Source organism: Pinus tabuliformis, chromosome 9, assembly GCF_031772625.1.
Source record: "Pinus tabuliformis cultivar Carrire ecotype Pingquan chromosome 9, CPIR1, whole genome shotgun sequence".
NCBI lineage: Eukaryota > Viridiplantae > Streptophyta > Pinopsida > Pinales > Pinaceae > Pinus > Pinus tabuliformis.
The window spans coordinates 541,706,943-541,728,940 of NC_142307.1; the positions used below are offsets into that span (position 1 = coordinate 541,706,943).

At 43.4% G+C, this 21,998-nt stretch overlaps 1 protein-coding gene across 1 annotated transcript; it reads left to right on the forward strand.

The window, feature by feature from the left end:
* The first annotated feature begins 1,018 nt into the window (after window positions 1–1,018).
* LOC149149659 (uncharacterized) lies at window positions 1,019–21,272 on the forward strand. The gene is made up of 6 exons (XM_089442549.1): window positions 1,019–1,454; window positions 1,605–1,753; window positions 2,182–2,535; window positions 2,704–3,644; window positions 3,744–5,748; window positions 20,532–21,272. Exons 1-6 carry the CDS (start codon window positions 1,019–1,021, stop codon window positions 21,270–21,272), a joined length of 4,626 nt encoding a protein of 1,541 aa, XP_089298675.1.
* The last annotated feature ends 726 nt before the right edge of the window (window positions 21,273–21,998 follow it).

The window sequence follows — 21,998 nt, forward strand, 5'->3', positions numbered from 1 at the left end:
TGATATTCTTAATGCTAAAAAACCATGTTTGAAATATCATTTTGATGTAATTCATAAATGGCTTATATATATATATATATATATATTCAAATTCACATATTCTTATTACTATCATTCTATGTTTGTTTTTGTGACTAATATTTAACCAAACATTCCTTTATTAATTCATTGTTAAAGAATAATTACAGCTCATAAATGGGTAAGGAACTATCAACAATCTCTTTAGTTGAAGTTTCATCAAATATTCTTGTTAGATCATTTGTGCCATAAGTAACATCATGCATTTTCACAATTTAGATAATCTGTGTCACAAGTAACATATACATCATTTGCATTAATCCATATGTGTTACAAGTAACATCACCTTTTTGTATGAGCTCATTTGTTGCACATGGTATATCAACCTCATGGAAACTTAACTAAAATAAGGGGGTGAACCAATTTAATACATTCATGGGAAAAAAATAAAATTCTTCTTAATGTTTATAAATCAACAATTTAACACCATATATAATGTCCATTTAATATATGAACAATATGTAATGATTGAACCATAACATAACAACCTTCATGGTAGCATAAAATCAACACACAAAATCATCACATATGGACACCACATATAAGTGGAAACCCACAAAAGGAGAAAACCATGAATTTTTTATTATTGAGATGTAAAAGAAAGCTCTGACTCCCTTATTACACCTGATTTTCTGTAGGCTACAACCTACAAGAGCCTAATAGCTCAATTTTCGTGCAATCTGCAACATGCAAGGAAGCTTCAACTCCCATAAGTTTTATGCACCCTACAAACTATAGGAGGTTCATACCTCAATATATTACAACATGTTCTCTATTAATCTACAACTTGAAAAAACATGGCCATAACGGACGTTTCAGGATGACGATTAGGGTTCTGAGGAAAGTATCGACGGCGCAGGCAGTACAGCACTGGATCTGTACACAAACCAGACCAAATCAACTGTTGCGCAGCGGAATAGCAGAGTACTAGAGCAGCTCAATGGAATCTCCTCAGGGGAGGGCGTCAGAGCCCTCCCCATCGCAGCACGATCCTGAGCAGGCGTTCCTCTTTGGATCGATTGACAGGGAGATCCTGATCAATGGGAACAGGCATCCGCAGGGAAACAAGAAGATAGGAGGACGGAAGGACCAAGCCAGCGTCACCCAAGACAGAGGGAAAAATCCGGAGGAAATCCCGAAGGTCTCCTCAACAACATGCAAACCAATAGCCAAAGAACGGCCACGAATAGAGCTACCTGGACACAAGATTGATGCGCGAATCGAGTTCATGAGGGATCACGCCATTATTGGGAAGTTTATAGGGTTCTGGCCGACAGAAAGAGCCTTATACGGGTGGATCGCAGCGAAATGGAAGCCCAAAGGAGACGTTACCCTGCAGCTAGGGCCGAAGGGTTTCTTCACAGCAATTTTTTACTGTATTGAGGACAAACTCAGGGTACTGGGAACAGGGCCCCATTTCTTCAACTCAGCGGGCCTGTATATGAGAGACTGGATACCTAGATTCAACCCGGACAAGGAAGACCTCACCTGGGCACCAGTCTGGATCAGAATGTATGGACTTCCAGATGAATATTGGGACGAGGACATTCTCAAGAACATAGGAAATGGACTAGGGGAGTACATCAGGACTGCAGAAGAAACCAAACTGCGCAGATTCATTTCCTATGCTCGCATCTGCGTCTTCATGCGCTTGAATGAAGCTCTACCAGAATCGGTAAGTCTCTCCCACCGTGACGAGGAGTGGATCCAACCCTTGGACTATGAGCATGTGCCTTTCCGTTGCAGGAGATGCCACGCTCTTGGGCATCTTTTCCGTGACTGCCCTCTGAACACCAAAGCCACTTCTCCTGACCCTTCTGATCCCGCATCCCAGGACGGCTTCACCAAAGCCCCTAGCCGAAGGCGAGCGCACAAGAAACCCTCCAATGGGAATAAGCCCCAGCATATCAGCACCAATGGCCCAGCTTCTAAAAACAGTTTCGAAATCCTAGCTCAATCCTCTGATGAACTCCCCCCGAGCTCTGAGTCTAACCCCTCCCATCCCTCTTCCTCCTCCCCTCCTCCCCCCCCTTAGCCTCCCCCTCCAAACGCCAAACCCCCTTAATCTTCAATGATTCTCCCTCAGGAGATCTGAAAGATCAGACAGAGAAAGACAAGGACATGGAAATCGATGGAAAGCTAGACCCCCCTGCTAACTCAGAGATTTTTGTGGAAGAAGGCAGTCAAGTGCAACAGATGGAAGAAGAACCAGAAAGCATAGATCTGCATGGCCTAGATATTCTGGAACTAGAGCTAGCATGCAAACAGAAAGCATATGACAGCATATCCGAAACCCAACTCAGCAAGCTGGAAGTGGTCATCTCGAGAGCATATCAGCAGCAGCAACTAGGTATTCAACCAGGAAGCCAGTGGGATGGAAGCCACCCCCCAAAAGAAACCAAAAAGAGAGGACGAAGAACAGATCTACAGAGAACGATCGAGATTGGGAAACTCCTGGTAGACTCAGGCAGGTATGCAAAACTGACAAAGTACTATAAACCCTCTGCAAATAGTTGAACCATGAAGCTTGTATCATGGAACTTAAAAGGGCTCAATAGCCCAAGGAAACTCAGAATGTTAAAAATCATGATTAAAATGGAAAAGCCGCAACTATGCTTTCTCCAGGAAACCAAATGCAATGGATCTACATTAGGTAGCATTCTCTCCAAAGCATGGCCAGGATGTCGTTCGGTAGCAGTAGATGCCTCTGGAGCTTCAGGAGGGCTGGCCATTGCATGGAATACTCAAGCGTTAAATCTCTCAGATTTCCACGCTTCTCATCATCTCATACAGGCAGCATTCCACATTTTGGGCACGAACATCCATGGAAACCTATCAAATGTATATTTCCCGCAGGATACAGGAAGCAAAATTGCGCTTCTAGACACCATAGAGGCTTTGAACAACAACAGGAGGCACCCACTCTGGATCATCGGAGGGGACTTTAACATGATCACCAAGCTAGAGGAGAAGATTGGGGGGCGAAACAGATTGGAGCAAGAAAACACCCATTTCAAGGACTTCATTCAAAACACCTCCCTCATAGACTTGCCTTTCTGCAATGGAACCTTCACATGGAGCAACCGCAGAGCGGGAAAACATCAAATCGCTTCCAAGCTAGACCGCTTCCTTATCTCTGATAACGCGGTTCACCTTGGAGGAGATATCACAGCTGCAATTCTTCCGCACACAGGCTCGGACCATTGGCCGATTGCCCTCCAATGGCAAAGACCAGGTGATTTGACCAGGAGGCCCTTCCGCTTCGAAGGATTCTGGCTCTCGCATCCCGAGTTTAAAGACTTTGTCAAAACTACATGGACCTCCTTTATCCCACCAGAAGGGTCTAAGATGTATAAATTCCAACAGAAGCTTAGGTTCCTAAAAAATCACCTAAAGCGCTGGAACAGGGAAACCTTTGGAGATATCTTTAGAGCGCAACAAGAACTAAATCAGGAACTGATGGATCTCCAACAAAGAGTAACCACAGAGGGACACACTGAAGTGACCTTGGAACAGGAACGACGTATCCACAGACAGCTTGAGGAAAGGCAGAAGCAAGAGGAAGTGTACTGGAAGCAAAAATCCAGAATAAGATGGTTGAAGGAGGGCGAACGTAATACCAAATTCTTCCACAGAACTACTATTCAAAGAAGAATGCACAACAGCATTCCTTTCATCCAAAAGCAAGGAGGGGAAAAAGTAGAAAAGCATGAGGAAATCGAGGAGGAATTTCTCAATCACTTCAATCAGGTCCTTCAAGAGCCGGAGGGAGATAGGCGACAGGCAATTGAAAGGATTACTAACAATGTGCCAAGGATTATTACGGAGGAACACAATGAGCTTCTCCTCCGCCCAATTCAGCCTCAGGAGGTGGACGAGGCAATGTCCCAGCTTAAGGAAGGAAAAGCCCCTGGACCGGACGGATTCACTACCACGTTCTTCCACACTTTCTGGGAGATGATAAAACAGGAAGTCTGGCAAATTGTTGAAGAATCGAGAGCTCTCCATTGGTTGCTTCCCTCTCTCAACTCCACCTTCATTGCCCTGATCCCCAAAGAGGAGGACTCAATCACTCCCGACAAATACAGGCCGATTGCACTTTGTAATGTCATTTACAAAGTGATATCCAAAGTTATTGCTAACAGGCTAAAGCCCCTGTTACCTCTGCTCATATCACCGGAACAGTCGGGTTACGTAGAAGGAAGACAGATCATGGATGGCATCCTCCTCACGCACGAGATAATACACTCTCTCAAACAATCAAAACAGGCAGGTATGCTTCTGAAACTGGATCTTTCTAAAGCTTTCGACAAACTCAGCTGGACTTACATTCAGCAAATGCTAAAGGCTTTTGGTTTCTGTTCTATGTGGATTCGCTGGATCATGAGCTTAATTAATTCCACTCAATTCTCCATCCTTGTGAATGGGATCCCATCCCGCCCCTTCAAACCATCAAGAGGAATTAGGCAAGGGGACCCCCTATCCCCTTTCCTCTTTGTTCTCATGGCAGAAGGGCTTGGCCGTCACATTAAACATGCCCTTCAATCCCACCGTCTCAAAGGCCTTTCAGTTCACAACACCCCTGCTACCTCTCATCAGCAATTTGTTGATGATACCATGCTATTTGGATATCCCTCGGTCCAGGAAGCCGCATGCTTCAAATCCCTGCTCAATGACTTTGCTGAAGCTTCAGGCACTGATGTCAACTGTACCAAATCGCAGATCTTCTTCTTTCATACGCCTCCTCTTGTTAAAACGGCAGTTGCCCGAATCCTTGGCTTTCCCACAGCCTCCCTTCCCTCCAAATACCTCGGAGCCCCCCTCACTGCCTCAGCTATAAAGCACTCCTCTTGGCGAACCCTCATTGAGAAGCTTGAATCTCGGCTTAACCTTTGGACGCACAGATCTCTCAATCTAGCCAGTCGGGTAGTGCTCATTAAGTCTGTCCTTCAGGCAATGCCTCTGTATCTTTTCTCAATCCTTGCTGCGCCCAAATGGGTTCTAAAAAGAATCAGGAATCTTCAGCGCAGTTTTCTATGGGGCGGTTCAGCAACTAATCGTAAATGGGCTTTAGTCAAATGGCCCACAGTTTGTCTGCCCAAAGACAAAGGGGGTATTGGTCTGAGAGATCCGGAGCACAGCAACTCCATCATGAGCGCCAAAATATGGTGGCACTGGATCACAAATCCAGGAAAACCTTGGGCAAGAATCTGGACAGCTAAATATGCTAATAACAGACCTCAGGAGGAGCTCATTAGGTTCACCCCCACGGAAAAAGGTTCGCTAATATGGAACGCAGCCAAACAACACTTCCAGTTAATTCAGCAGCACAGTTTTTGGGAGGTCAGGAATGGCAAGACTGCAAGATTTTGGACTGATGCATGGAACCAGTTGCCAAAGCTCACCCACGTTCTTCAATCACCCCCGGATCTCATTAGGACGGAGCAGCAACAAGAAAAGATCCATCACTACTGGGTGCAGGAAACGGAGCACGGATTCAGGAAATGGAAACAGGGTAATCAGTTAATAACCATCACAAACCTACAGGACATCGAGGAATTGGAGAAGGAGCTCGAAAAAAGAAGCATCAGACACGACGAAGGCAATGACATCCTAAGATGGGGATACCGACCAAAGGGTGACTTTACTACTTCTGAGGCCTACAAGATTGTATGCAACATCACCACCCCTTCTGATCCTATCTGGAGCAAAATATGGGGTCTTGGATCCTGGCCCAAAGTCTCTTACTTCCTATGGTTGGTTAGCCACAAAAGAATCCTCACCTGGGACAAGCTAAGAAGAAGAAATTTTCATGGACCATCGATATGTCCCAATTGCAATCAAAATGAGGAAACGCTCCAACACCTCCTGGACACCTGCCCCCTAGCCAATCAGCTATGGGAAAAGGCTAGCTTCAGATGTCAAAAAAGATGCAGAACAGAGAACGACATAATCAACTCCCTAAGACAATGGCCGCAGAATCCTTATAAGAGCGAGTTACTCAACTGTCTGTGGAACTTGCTCCCTGGACTTATCCTATGGGGTATATGGAAGGAAAGGAATAAACGTATATTCAAAAATCAGCGCTCTACGATCGAAGACATCTGGACCAGACTCCGTGGGAACCTCAACGAGACGCTGCTGCTCCACTCCTGGACCTGTTAGCACTCCAGGAAACTCTCTGAGGTTGTAAATCAGAGATGCCTGGTAACATATAAAAAATTCAACAGTTCTATGAAATATTGGAATGAAATATGGTTTGGATCAAGTCGGATGACCATTTCAGCTCTATTCACATTCAAGACATGCATGAACATTCCCTAACAACACAGGGCTTTAGACTGCTAATGCTCAATAGTTTGTAGATTTAATGGATAGATGGAGAACACTGACTATGCCAGCAGATTGCATACATGGACAAATATGAATGGCTAGTTAGAGGCAGCAAATGAACTTACTGACTATACTGGCAGATGCACATATAATCACACATATAAATGGCTAGCCATAGGCAGCCAAGAAACTTGCAAATCTGATATATCAAAGCAAAGATAAGATGACAGTTATCTGGCCTTAAACACTCAGAAAACCTGAACAAATTGTTCAAGTGCAAGCATAGAACAGAAGAGAAATGGACATTAAACATGTAACAGCAAAAGAAGCTTGTATTACTAAAGACTGCAGATGAGAAGCTTGAGAAAACAGGGAAGGAATAATCTCCAAAAGTTGAACCCCTGTTACATCTTGTTTTAAGCTATTTATAACTTGTTTACAATGGTCCTCAACCTTTTGAGGCTTCAGGTGTCTTAATCTATCCTTCTGTCTTGTTTAACTGATTGATTCCCTCAATAGGTAGGCATGGCTCGACCGTCTTCCTCTTCTGACCGAGAAATATCCACATTCAGATATTTTGGGTGGCCTGCGGTGATGCATAGGAGCTCCCTCGTGCCAAAGATGCCCCATTAAGTTCGTTAGGATGACTGCTGCGCTGGCAGGGCCGTTAATGCTTCATGATTTTATTTGATTTGGGTTGAGGCGTGTAGTGGCCCTTCCCCTTCCCTTTCTGGGTTCTGTTGCCTTAAGTGGCCAAAATCTGTGAGTTGGTGAGCCATTACAGTTCAATGATGCCTTGCTAAAACTGTCGGGGCCCCTTCTGCCTTCATTTGCTTTGTAATATCTCCACTGATACCCTCCGTCGCTTCCCTGATACACTTTGACACTGACCCGGGCCACTATCTCTCTCTGATACTCTTTATCTGCCTAATAGCCCCCTTTCTGTCTTTGTCAAGGCAAAAATCACTGCTGCTAAGGTTCCTGTGGTCTTTGGAAAGCTATCGGCACCATGGCCGATCAAGAATAACCTTAACCTCTAAAAAATGATGCAAAAAGGAGGAATAAGTGTTGTTGATTGAGCCGAGGCCAAGACTGGCCCCCTGGAGCAAAATAGGGCTTGGAGCGAGCCTACATGACTTAAGGATGCATGATTTCCCTTAGCAGATGTGGCAGGCGGGAGCCCTGCACAAACTTTAAACAAATACCCTTGTTATCATAATACAAAAAGAAAATCTTCACAACACTGCAAAATTATGAAAATCGGGTGCATAAGCGGACACTGCAGCCATCATTAAATCCTGGCCGTTGGATCCGGCGCAGGCCGATCCAACGGTTGGCGCTAAATCGCATCGGGGTAGACCATCGGTCCCATATCAGAGTGCCTCCGAAAAGCCCGCGGACCCGAAATCGCATTAAGGCTCTCTTTATTTGAGATCGGGTCCGGCTCATCGGCGAAACCCAATCGGCGGACATTAACAGAATGAATAATCGGACCCGATATACTTTATGTGCTGCGCTTTATGTTATTTCGGCTCCGCGATATCAGGGCGATATATGGGGAATGCAGTGATTAAATCAGGGCCGCTGATCTGGTGCCCGATCTGACGGCTGGCGCTAAGTCGCAATATTGGCGGAAACATGGGAGCGGCCACTAAAAACTCCAAAATGCCATCGGACCCGAAATGTTATTGAACTGCGCTATTGTTTGAAATCGGGTCCGGCCCGGGCCTTCGGTAATGCATCATAGTGTTGACCACTACATCATCCGACCTTTGGAAAACCTCCATTTTGCTTATAATATGCCACTGCCCCCTCCCGATAGTGATATCGCATCGGAGGGGGATCGAATGATACTTTATCTCATCGGAGAATGCATTTTGCTAAAATGCAAAGGAAGAAATAAATCGGAGGGGTAGCTTTTGTCATGTCTTGATGATTTGAACAGCAAACATGGATTTTGGTCATGACTATAAGCATATTTACAGCCTTTGAGAGCCTTTTGAATCTATTTTTAATCCATTTGCATAGCAAAGCTAACACTGGCTCCTTCTGGGGATGAGATCCTCCCTGTGAGGTCTTAAGAACTGCAGATCAATGCCTTTCCTGTAGAAAGAAAATTAGCCAAAATTTCCTAGTGTTCCATTGGGCATGGAGTCTACTTTGTTTATACTAAAACTGAAAAAAAAAATATAAAATATTTATAGTTCAAAGGCCTAAAGACCTTAAATCACATAGCTTATCAAAAACCAACCATTAATTGGGCCATCAAAAACTGGTTCTCCCTCCATACTTTTCAGTATGAAGGCATCGTTCCCTTGAATCTGTGAAATGATGAAAGGGCCTGTCCAGAGAGCATCAAATTTCCTATGATTGCCTTTCTTTTCTTTAAATGCATCCCATTTCATAACCAAATCCGCAACCTGCAAGTTGTCTCTCTTTGCCTTCTTGTCAAAGACTTCCTTGATCCTCTGCTGATGCGCTGTAGCTTTTTCAATCAGCTGCTCTCTGATCTTATATAATTCCGTTAAATTAGTGATTCTATTGGCCATGACATCTTCTTCATTCTGCGCTGTTTGGAGCGAATTTACCACAGGAAGAGTAAGTTGAATTGGAAAAATAGCATCAGTACCATATACCAGCTTGAAAGGAGAGCAACCTGTAGATCTTTTGATGGTCACTCTGTCCGCCCATAGTGCATATTTGAGCTTTGCATCCCAATTCTTCTTATTATCTTCTAACAGCTTCTTAATAATCCTGATCAGACTTTTGTTAGAGGATTCTGCTAGGCCATTCCCATGGGGGTAATAGGAGGTGGAATGAACAAGCTTAATGCCCATTGAATCACACATTTCCACCAACTCTTTTGCCTTGAAGGCTGCTGCATTATCTGTTATAAGCTTATGTGGGCAACCAAATCTGCTGAAAATGTTTTTTGATAAAAATTTCATTACCACATTATGATCAGCCTTCCTTGTTGGGATTGCTTCAATCCATTTCGTAAAATAATCAGTGGCAACTAATATCCACCTGTGCTGGCCACTAGAGTGCGGGTTGATTTCACCAATGAAATCCAAGCCCCACTGCTGAAAAGGTCCTTTTGTAATTATTGGCTTTAGGGGCAGGGATTTTAACTGCTGCTTTCCTTCAAATCTCTGGCACCTGTCACAAGATTTAACAAAAGAAAATGCATCAGAAAATAAAGATGGCCAATAGTACCCAGCTCTGAGAATCTTTTGGGCTGTAGTTCTCCAATAATGATGTCCTCCACACATGCTGTTATGGAACTGCTGCATAACTTCTATTGACTGTTCTTTGTCCAGACATCTTAAAAGCACTCCAGATGGATCCTTCCAATAAAGCGAGCTATCATTGATGCAATATTTCATTGCCTTGAGCTTTAACGTTCTTGCTTGACTTTGAGACAATTCTGAAGGAACTTCTAACTCTAAAAGGAATTTAATTATTGCAGCATACCAATTACATGAAGCTAGGTTCTCGGCCACCGACTGCCCTCTCTGCGATTCAGTTGTTTCATGCTCTTTCATTAGACCATTTTCTTCTACATTGAACAAGAAATCGACGTCAAAAGATTTGCAATTTTCTTTAGCCAACAATTTGGCAACCGCCTGACCTCTTACCAGCTTGGTAGGCTTCAGCTCTATGTTGAATTCTATCATTTTTGCAATCCATTTCGCTCTTTTTCCATCAGCATCAGGTTGCGTTAAGACATTCTTTATCGCAGCAGAAGGCACATATGCAACTATTTTGGAATGCAAGACGTATACTCTGAAAGCTTTCAAAGATTTGATAAGAGCGTACGCTTGTTTCTCAATAATATCATACCTCAGCTCAGCATCCCTTAAGGTTTTACTGAAAAATGCCACCGGATGCTCTGAGCCTTCTTCATCTGCCTGCAATAAGACTGTTGCAAGGGTGTCGTCAGAGGAAAAAGAAAATATGCAGAACTCCTTGCTATAATCTGGACTGATTAAAGTGAGGGCCTCCATAATTGCCCTTTTAATGGACTCAAATGACTTTCTCGCTACACCATTCCACTTGATCTCTGACCCCTTCTTCAACATAGAGGTAATATGCTTCACGAGTTCTGCAAAATTTGGGATAAATCTCCTTACAAAATTAATCTTGCCTAGAAAAGACTGGATGTCCTTCTTCGATCTCGGGACAGACAAGGTCTGTATCGCTTTTACTCTTTCTGGGTCAACTCAGACACCTGGAGCAGAAACAATATGTCCCAACAACTTGCCTTCTTCTAACGCAAACTGTGACTTCTTAGGATTTACTGAAATCCCAAACCTTCTGCACTTCAAAAACACTTTCTTCAAATGTTGCACATGGTCTTGATGGCTATTGGAGTATATTGTTATATCATCCAGGTAGATAAGGACAAATTTATCCTTTTCTCCCACAAACGCTATATCCATAGCTCTCTGAAAGGTGGCTCTAGCATTCATCAACCCAAAAGGCATCTTGGAATACATAAAGGTACCCCAAGGAGTGGTGAATGCAGTCTTCTCCTGATCATCTGGATGCACAGCAACCTGATTATAACCTGAAAAACCATCTATAAAAGACATTACTTTGGCACCTAAGACTTGCTGCAACAAATGCTCCATTTTTGGTAGAGGATAATTATCCTTTTTGGAACATTTATTTAGATTCCTGAAATCAACACATAGTCTAATTTCTCCACTCTTCTTCCTCACAACAACTAGATTCGCCACCCATTTAGAATATCTGAGAGGCACTATGATCTTAGCAGCAAGAAACTTTTTAATTTCTTTCTCAACCAGAGGAAGGAGCATAGGATTCATTGGTCTCATCTTCTGTTTGAAAGGAATAGTGTCTTTCTCAAGCGGAATTTTATGTTGAATTATATTTTCATCATATGTCTTCAGATCGTTGTACTCCCAAGCGAACACATCAGCAAATTGCCTCATTAATTTGCAGTATTCAGCACTCTGGTCAGCAGATAGGTTGGAGGACAGATTTATGAATTTGGGGTGGCCTGGACCTCCAATATCATGTTTGCAAACTACAATTTGATTTTCTTTTTGGGCAGCTTTGTTAGGCACATCATTGTGATCAAACAATCTCTCAAGAGGAATTAGACCCTTAGGAATATGGTTGCTAGGAAGTTGGACTATGCTATTCTTTCCAATCTTATTTCTAAGCTTGGACTTGGGATCTTCTAACAAAGCATCATTATTTTGGTCAATTTGCATTTCAGAAAACTCATCAATGACTTGAAGAAACCTATTTAGCTCATCATCATCACCAAAAACCCTCCAATGGTGGACATTATCAAGCATGGAGGGTCTATACTTCATTTGTACCTCATAAACTAGTTTGGGAGGCGATGGAGGTATAAACAAACTAGCTGAGACAGCAAGGGAGTCGGCAAGCTGATTTTGGTCTCTAGGAATATACGAAATGCAAAAAAATTCAAAGAACTCTTTGGTTCTCCATACCTCATCTCTGTACGCTTTTAGCCTTGGATGCTTTGCTTTGAATGTTTTGTTCACTTGCTAAATTATCAGATCAGCATCTCCGAATACCTTCAGCTTCTTTATTCCTCTGTCTTTGGCGGCATGAAGGCCCAACAGCAGTGCTTCATATTATGCTATGTTGTTTGTCACCTGAAAAACCAGCTTTAGAGACAATTGAACTATTTCTTGTTGTGGAGACACTAGCACCACCCCTGCTCCTGCAGTCTCCTTGGTACATGCTCCATCAAAGAACATCTCCCAAATCTGACCTCCTGTATTATGCTCAGCCTGAGCTGTTGGTTTCCTGATCTGCAACGCAACCTTCTGAGATTCTTCTGTTTGGAGAATGCAAGCTCCAAAATCAGTGTCCACTGCATATATGGGATGGTTTGTAGGATTCTTCTCATCGCTAATGATATATGCCAGCTGTGCTTCTCTATATAACCTCCTGCTCTCTCCTCCGAATACTGGGACGGTTGCATAAGATAAATCGTTCTACAATGTTCCACCTAGTCTCTTAATCCACCCTCTGGACAACATCATGCCAAACTTAGGAGGGACATCTGCCACCAGAATATCCATCATTATGCTCTTCATGGGAAGCTGGGTTAGGGAAATGGATAAATCTTTAATCAATCCTAGACATTTTACCTTCCTTGAGTCGAAAGAGAATAGGTCATGATATGGTCTGGTGATGTCAAGGCCTAACTCTTCCATGACAGTTTTAGGCATCAGATTGTGACTGGCACCTGTATCTAGGAGGCAGTTGTGGAGAATTTTGTCATGAATGGTCAAGGAGACATAAAAAGATGGGGAACTATCATTGGCAGGTTCAGTCATTGGGCTTAGCACAACTGCAGGCCTATCGTCTTGCAAATTGACAAAGTCAGTGGAGGTTCGTGTGCTCTTCAGCTCGAGAGCCTCAAGGATAGGCTTTCTAAACATTTCACTCTTCACCAGTTCTGTCAGAGGCACAGTTATTTTTAACTTCTGAACTTCTGATTCGAAGCTGAAAGAGGGAGGTAGCTTGTCAGAACCTTTTACCTCTTGAACTGGTGCTTTGAGGGTGACTGGATCAGCTGCTGGTCTTCTCTGTCTGCTATTCTGGGCCTCTGTTTGGACGGCAGCTTTTTGGGCAGGATCCTCCTTGATATTATTTGCATTTGACCTTAGGTTATATCTTTGCTGCTCCCCAGTTTGTAGAACAGCCTCTCTGTCCCACCTTTGACTATCTTGCTCCTGCAACCTTCGTATGCAGCCAATGTCAAAAAGGCATCACTTCCTTTATCTTCCATACAGAGAATTGCATCTTCATCTTCAATTTGTTCTTCCTCCATAACCACATTTTGGAAAGGAGCCTTAACTTTTTGATCTTCGTTGGTTTCTTTACCCCTCTGAATGATTTGCAATTGTTTGCTGGTTCTTCTAAATGGATTCGGATTTCTTGTTGCAAATGTGCCTGGGAGCCTTGTCTTCCCAGGGTTCTGCTCAATCTCCAGCTTAGAAATTTTAGCAAACAGTGACTCGATCATTCTAGTCATTTTATCAAGTTTGGTATCTGAGGATGAAGCAGGCGAAGCCTCGCCTCTCTGCCTCCTTCTATCAGCGTGACTTTTGAGCTTTTCTGCAGCCATAATGTTAGATTCGACCTCTAGTGCCGCATCCTGCATTTCAGCTAGGGTGGCACATATTCTTTCTCTCAACAACAAACAGAAATCAGAGTCAAAGGCACTGGCGTAGGCAAGTTTGGCAGAGGTGGGGGTAGGCTTTACCTCAGCTGGTATCTTACTATACATACGGTTGAATCTTTTATTAAAATCAGACAAGGATTCTCCATTTTCCCTCTTCAGGTTTCCAAACTCTGTATGATAGTATAGCAAGTCCTTTTTATCTCCCCAGTGTTTTAGGAACGTATCGTCTAAAGCTTCGATATCTGCTATAGATCCTGGGGCTTGTTCTCTAAACCATTTCCTAGCCTCCCCATCTAGACTTTGGACAAAGACTCTCATCCACACATCATCTTCACTAATATCCAGATTATCAGCATAGCTATAAAATGACTCAAGGTGTTCTTCAGCAGTGACACCTTCAGTCCCAGTGAAATTGGGCATATACTTCTGATATTCTCTAGTGGGCATGGTATTCAAGGGAGTGGGCAATATTAAAGGTCCATACCTGGCGGCTATGATTCTTTCCATTTTGGTGGGTGCTTGTGGTCCTACCATGTTTGGAATTTGTGCAAGGACACTAGCAAATGGGGCAGTAGGAAATAATGTAATGGATGGCAGAGATATTGGTATGTTTTGGACAATATGGGAAGCTTTCTTTGGACTGAGATTCAAAGGGGAACTAAATGGACAAGGAGCTTTATGAATCTCTGCAGGTACTTCTTCATTAGCAATACTAGGCTTTAAATCTTCAAACTGTGTATCCTCAACTGAGAACTTCTCATGCAGAGACAAATAATATTTCTGGGGCTTACCTGATCTTGATGCTCCCTTCTGTGATGTTTTCTTCGGGTTAACAATCTTCTCAGGGTCAGGCACTGGGACAGCTGGAGACTTCTGCGGATTTCTTCTAGTATGCCTCACAAACTGAGCCAGAACTTCAAAGTGGAGTCGCCAAAGGATGGCCTTCCTCTAGTGGAGTCGCCAAACAGATGATTACAACCAACGTCTACGTTCAAACCTTGTGTGTCATCAAAGCTTGAAGCTGTGTCGTCTCCCAGGGAAGCTGAGCTTCAATTCTCTTCTCCCCGGCAACGGCGCCAATTATGTTAGCACTCCAAGAAACTCTCTGAGGTTGTAAATCAGAGATGCCTGGTAACATATAAAAAATTCAACAGTTCTATGAAATATTGGAATGAAATATGGTTTGGATCAAGTCGGATGACCATTTCAGCTCTATTCACATTCAAGACATGCATGAACATTCCCTAGCAACACAAGGCTTTAGACTGCTAATGCTCAATAGTTTGTAGATTTAATGGATAGATGGAGAACACTGACCATGCCAGCAGATTGCATACATGGACAAATATGAATGGCTAGTTAGAGGCAGCAAATGAACTTACTGACTATACTGGCAGATGCACATATAATCAAACATATAAATGGCTAGCCATAAGCAGCCAAGAAACTTGCAAATCTGATATATCAAAGCAAAGATAAGATGACAGTTATCTGGCCTTAAACACTCAGAAAACCTGAACAAATTGTTCAAGTGCAAGCATAGAACAGAAGAGAAATGGACATTAAACATGTAACAGCAAAAGAAGCTTGTATTACTAAAGACTGCAGATGAGAAGCTTAAGAAAACAGGGAAGGAATAATCTCCAAAAGTTGAACCCTTGTTACATCTTGTTTTAAGCTATTTATAACTTGTTTACAATGGTCCTCAATCCTTTTGAGGCTTCAGGTGTCTTAATCTATCCTTCTGTCTTGTTTAACTGATTGATTCCCTCAATACGTAGGCATGGCTCGGCCGTCTTCCTCTTCTGACAGAGAAATAACCACATTCAGATATTTTGGGTGGCCTGCGGTGATGCATAGGATCTCCCTCATGCCAAAGATGCCCCATTAAGTTCGTTAGGATGACTGCTCCACTGGCAGGTCCATTAATGCTTCATGATTTTATTTGATTTGGGTTGAGGCGTGTAGTGGCCCTTCCCCTTCCCTTTCTGAGTTCTGTTGCCTTAAGTGGCCAAAATCTGTGAGTTGGTGAGCCATTACAGTTCAATGATGCCTTGCTAAAACTGTCGGGGCCCCTTCTGCCTTCATTTGCTTTGTAATATCTCCACTAATACCCTCCGTCGCTTCCCTGATACACTTTGACACTGACCCGGGCCACTATCTCTCTCTGATACTCTTTATCTGCCTAATAGCCCCCTTTTTGTCTTTGTCAAGGCAAAAATCACTGCTGCTAAGGTTCCTGTGGTCTTTGGAAAGCTATCAGCACCCTGGCCGATCAAGAATAGCCTTAACCTCTAAAAAATGATGCAAAAAGGAGGAATAAGTGTTGTTGATTGAGCCGAGGCCAAGACTGGCCCCCTGGAGCAAAATAGGGCTTGGAGCGAGCCTACATGACTTAAGGATGCATGATTTCCCTTAGCAGATGTGGCAGGCAGGAGCGCTGCACAAACTTTAAACAAATACCCCTGTTATCATAATACAAAAAGAAAATCTTCACAACACTGCAAAATTATGAAAATCGGGCGCATAAGCGGACACTGCAGCCATCATTAAATCCTGGCCGTTGGATCCGGCGCGGGCCGATCCAACGGTTGGCGCTAAATCGCATCGGGGCAGACCATCGGTCCCATATCAGAGTGCCTCCGAAAAGCCCGCGGACCCGAAATCGCATTAAGGCTCTCTTTATTTGAGATCGGGTCCGGCTCATCGGCGAAACCCAATTGGCGGACATTAACAGAACGAATAATCGGACCCGATATACTTTATGTGCTGCGCTTTATGTTATTTCGGCTCCGCGATATCAGGGCGATATATGGGGAATGCAGTGATTAAATCAGGGCCGCTGATCTGGTGCCCGATCCGACGGCTGGTGCTAAGTCGCAATATCGGCGGAAACATGGGAGCGGCCACTAAAAACTCCAAAATGCCATCGGACCCGAAATGTTATTGAACTGCGCTATTGTTTGAAATCGGGTCTGGCCTGGGCCTTCGACAATGCATCATAGTGTTGACCACTACATCGCCCGACCTTTGGAAAACCTCCATTTTGCTTATAATATGCCACTGCCCCCTCCCGATAGTGATATCGCATCAGAGGGGGATCGAATGATACTTTATCTCATCGGAGAATTCATTTTGCTAAAATGCAAAGGAAAAAATAAATCGGAGGGGTAGCTTTTGTCATGTCTTGATGATTTGAACAGCAAACATGGATTTTGGTCATGACTATAAGCATATTTGCAGCCTTTGAGAGCCTTTTGAATCTATTTTTAATCCATTTTCATAGCAAAGCTAACACTGGCTCCTTCTGGGGATGAGATCCTCCCTGTGAGGTCTTAAGAACTGCAGATCAATGCCTTTCCTGTAGAAAACAAATTAGCCAAAATTTCCTAGTGTTCCATTGGGCATGGAGTCTACTTTGTTTATACTAAAACTGAAAAAAAAAAATATAAAATATTTACAATTCTAAGGCCTAAAGACCTTAAATCACATAGCTTTTCAAAAACCGCCCATTAATTGGGCCATCAAAAACTGGTTCTCCCTCCATACTTTTCAGTATGAAGGTATTGTTCCCTTGAATCTGTGAAATGATGAAAGGGCCTGTCCAGAGAGCATCAAATTTCCCATGATTGCCTTTCTTTTCTTTAAATGCATCCCATTTCATAACCAAATCCCCAACCTGCAAGTTGTCTCTCTTTGCCTTCTTGTCAAAGACTTCTTTGATCCTCTGCTGATGCGCTATAGCTTTTTCAATCAGCTGCTCTCTGATCTGATATAATTCCGTTAAATCAGTGATTTTATTGGCCATAACATCTTCTTCATTCTGCGCTGTTTGGAGCGAATTTACCACAGGAAGAGTAAGCTGAATTGGAAAAATAGCATCAGTACCATATACCAGCTTGAAAGGAGAGCAGCCTGTAGATCTTTTGATGGTCACTCTGTCCGCCCATAGTGCATATTTGAGCTTTGCATCCCAATTCTTCTTATTATCTTCTAACAGATTCTTAATAATCCTGATCAGACTTTTGTTAGAGGATTCTACTAGGCCATTCCCTTGGGGGTAATAGGAGGTGGAATGAACAAGCTTAATGCCCATTTAATCACACATTTCCACCAACTCTTTTGCCTTGAAGGCTGTTGCATTATCCGTTATAAGCTTATGTGGGCAACCAAATCTGCTGAAAATGTTTTCTGATAAAAATTTCATTACCACATTATGATCAGCCTTCCTTGTTGGGATTGCTTCAATCCATTTCGTAAAATAATCAGTGGCAACTAATATCCACCTGTGCTAGCCACTGGAGTGCGGGTTGATTTCACCAATGAAATCCAAGCCCCACTGCTGAAAAGGTCCTTTTGTAATTATTGGCTTTAGGGGCAGGGATTTTAACTGCTGCTTTCCTTCAAATCTCTGGCACCTGTCACAAGATTTAACAAAAGAAAATGCATCAGAAAATAAAGATGGCCAATAGTACCCAGCTCTGAGAATCTTTTGGGCTGTAGTTCTCCAATAATGATGTCCTCCACACATGCTGTTATGGAACTGCTGCATAACTTCTATTGACTGTTCTTTGTCCATACATCTTAAAAGCACTCTAGATGGGTCCTTCCAATAAAGCGAGCTATCATTGATGCAATATTTCACTGCCTTGAGCTTTAACGTTCTTGCTTGACTTTGAGACAATTCTGAAGGAACTTCTAACTCTAAAAGGAATTTAATTATTGCAGCATACCAATTACATGAAGCTAGGTTCTCGGCCACCGACTGCCCTCTCTGTGATTCAGTTGTTTCATGCTCTTTCATTAGACCATTTTCTTCTACATTGAACAAGAAATCGACGTCCAAAGATTTGCAATTTTCTTTAGCCAACAGTTTGGCAAGCCCCTGACCTCTTACCAGCTTGGTAGGCTTCAGCTCTATGTTGAATTCTATCATTTTTGCAATCCATTTCGCTCTTTTTCCATCAGCATCAGGTTGCGTTAAGACATTCTTTATCGCAGCAGAAGGCACATATGCAACTATTTTGGAATGCAAGACGTATACTCTGAAAGCTTTCAAAGATTTGATAAGAGCGTATGCTTGTTTCTCAATAATATCATACCTCAGCTCAGCATCCCTTAAGGTTTTACTGAAAAATGCCACTAGATGCTCTGAGCCTTCTTCATCTGCCTGCAATAAGACTGCTGCAAGGGTGTCGTCAGAGGCAAAAGAAAATATGCGGAACTCCTTGCTATAATCTGGACTGATTAAAGTGGGGGCCTCCATAATTGCCCTTTTAATGGACTCAAATGACTTTCTCGCTACACCATTCCACTTGATCTCTGACCCCTTCTTCAACATAGAGGTAATATGCTTCACGAGTTCTGCAAAATTTGGGATAAATCTCCTTACAAAATTAATCTTGCCTAGAAAAGACTGGATGTCCTTCTTCGATCTCGGGACAGACAAGGTCTGTATCGCTTTTACTCTTTCTGGGTCAATTCGGACACCTACAGCAGAAACAATATGTCCCAACAACTTGCCTTCTTCTAACGCAAACTGTGACTTCTTAGGATTTACTGAAATCCCAAACCTTCTGCACTTCAAAAACACTTTCTTCAAATGTTGCACATGGTCTTGATGGCTACTGGAGTATACTGTTATATCATCCAGGTAGATAAGGACAAATTTATCCTTTTCTCCTACAAACGCTATATCCATAGCTCTCTGAAAGGTGGCTCCAGCATTCATCAACCCAAAAGGCATCTTGGAATACATAAAGGTACCCCAAGGAGTGGTGAATGCAGTCTTCTCCTGATCATCCGGATGCACAGCAACCTGATTATAACCTGAAAAACCATCTATAAAAGACTCTACTTTGGCACCTAAGACTTGCTGCAACAAATGCTCCATTTTTGGTAGAGGATAATTATCCTTTTTGGAACATTTATTTAGATTCCTGAAATCAACACATAGTCTAATTTCTCCACTCTTCTTCCTCACAACAACTGGATTCGCCACCCATTTAGAATATCTGAGAGGCACTATGATCTTAGCAGCCAGCAACTTTTTAATTTCTTTCTCAACCAGAGGAAGGAGCATAGGATTCATTGGTCTCATCTTCTGTTTGAAAGGAATAGTGTCTTTCTCAAGCGGAATTTTATGTTGAATTATATTTTCATCATATGTCTTCAGATCACTTTACTCCCAAGCGAACACATCAGCAAATTGCCTCATTAATTTGCAGTATTCAACACTCTGGTCAGCAGATAGGTTGGAGGACAGATTTATGAATTTGGGGTGGCCTGGACCTCCAATATCATGTTTGGAAACTGCAGTTTGATTTTCTTTTTGGGCAGCTTTGTTAGGCACATCATTGTGATCAAACAATCTCTCAAGAGGAATTAGACCCTTAGGAATATGGTTGCTAGGAAGTTGGACTATGCTATTCTTTCCAATCTTATTTCTAAGCTTGGACTTGGGATCTTCTAACAAAGCATCATTATTTTGGTCAATTTGCATTTCAGAAAACTCATCAATGACTTGAAGAAACCTATTTAGCTCATCATCATCATCGAAAACCCTCCAATGGTGGACATTATCAGGCACGGAGGGTCTATACTTCATTTGTACCTCATAAACTAGTTTGGGAGGCGATGGAGGTATAAACAAACTAGCTGAGACAGCAAGGGAGTCGACAAGCTGATTTTGGGCTCTAGGAATATACGAAATGCAGAAAAATTCAAAGAACTCTTTGGTTCTCCATACCTCATCTCTGTACGCTTAAAGCCTTGTGTTGCTAGGGAATGTTCATGCATGTCTTGAATGTGAATAGAGCTGAAATGGTCATCCGACTTGATCCAAACCATATTTCATTCCAATATTTCATAGAACTGTTGAATTTTTTATATGTTACCAGGCATCTCTGATTTACAACCTCAGAGAGTTTCCTGGAGTGCTAACAGGACCCAGGAAGATCTTCCATCTCTAGACGTCGAGAAAGGCATTCTAAGCAACTGGCAATTGCTCCTACCTCAGAATCTACACAAGATCAGCACCTCCAAAAGCAGCAGTACAAACAAAGGCACTTGGATCGCCCCTCCTAAGCATTCTTATAAGCTCAATTTTGATGGGGCCTCCAAAGGTAACCCTGGAATGGCAGGTTTTGGAGGTATTCTGAGGAATCACGAAGGCACCCCCCTGCAGATATACTTCGGATACTTGGGTTGGGACACCAACAACTCGGCTGAGCTTGAAGGATTATGGCAAGGGCTCCTTCTCGCTTGGAATCTCAATCTCCAACCCTTGATCGTGGAAGGAGACTCTCAGATTCTCATAAACATGGCCAAGCGACTGCAGAATGGCTCACAAGCAAAAAAAATCGCAGACAGCTGGAGGCTCGCAGCCAGACTAGAAGCCATCGAACAAGCTCTCCGTAGCAACAGAGCCCTCACCTTCAATCACACAAAAAGAGAGGGCAACAAGGTCGCAGACCTCTTAGCTAACATAGGAGCAGATAATGAACATACTCTCCTTACAGGAACCACGACCATTATACCAAATAATGCCCAGGCTCAGGACTTCGCTAGGCTGGTCCAAAGAGATGCTGCTTCCCTGGATGCGGGTGACACCATGGTTGAAGGCGAGGAGCCACATGGAAGCCATGTGCGGCCTCAAGCCTGAGACAGGCATTCAATGCGAACCGCCGCCAAGGAATATAAGCGTGGGTTCAGGTGCGATCATGGACGGCAATTCAATGCACTGTCCGGGGTTCAGGTGCGATTACAGAGTGCAGTTATGGCATGCAGAGTTCGAGGAAAAGATGAGGAGCTTAAGAATGGTGAGGGGGTGGATCGCATTGTGTTGGTTCGCGCTCAGAAACTGGAGACTGGTTTATGGTTTAGGGAGTGTGCATCTGCTTGGTCTATGGTTCACGGAGCTACCGCTCACGCCACTCCTCTGTCAATTGACTGCGGTATCAAGTCTGAAAGGGTGGGTGGAGGGCGCTTCAATCTCCCCAATTCCTCCTATTCTGCTCTGTTCTTTCCCCCGGTTATTTGTGGAAAAATGGTCAGGCCTCGACAACGCCTTCTCAGCCGTCGAGGCACTAGCCGAGGCGGGTCTTCTCGCCCCTCAGATGCAACTCCCCAATCCCGCTGCTGTCGATGCCTCTGCCATCGAGTTGCAGAAGCCCATCCCATCCAATCGAGCCAATTCTTGGACTCTAGAAGCCCAGAATCGGACTCGGCACCTCTACCTGCGTTTGGCACTGCCGTCTTCTCTTTCAGTAGCTCCCAGGAAAATTCCCGCATCAACGCCCATGTCTCGGTCCTTTTCCTTGAAGAACCGCAGGATGAGGGTGAGGAACACCCCAGCAAGAAGATGCACCAGGCAGGAAGCTCAAGGGAT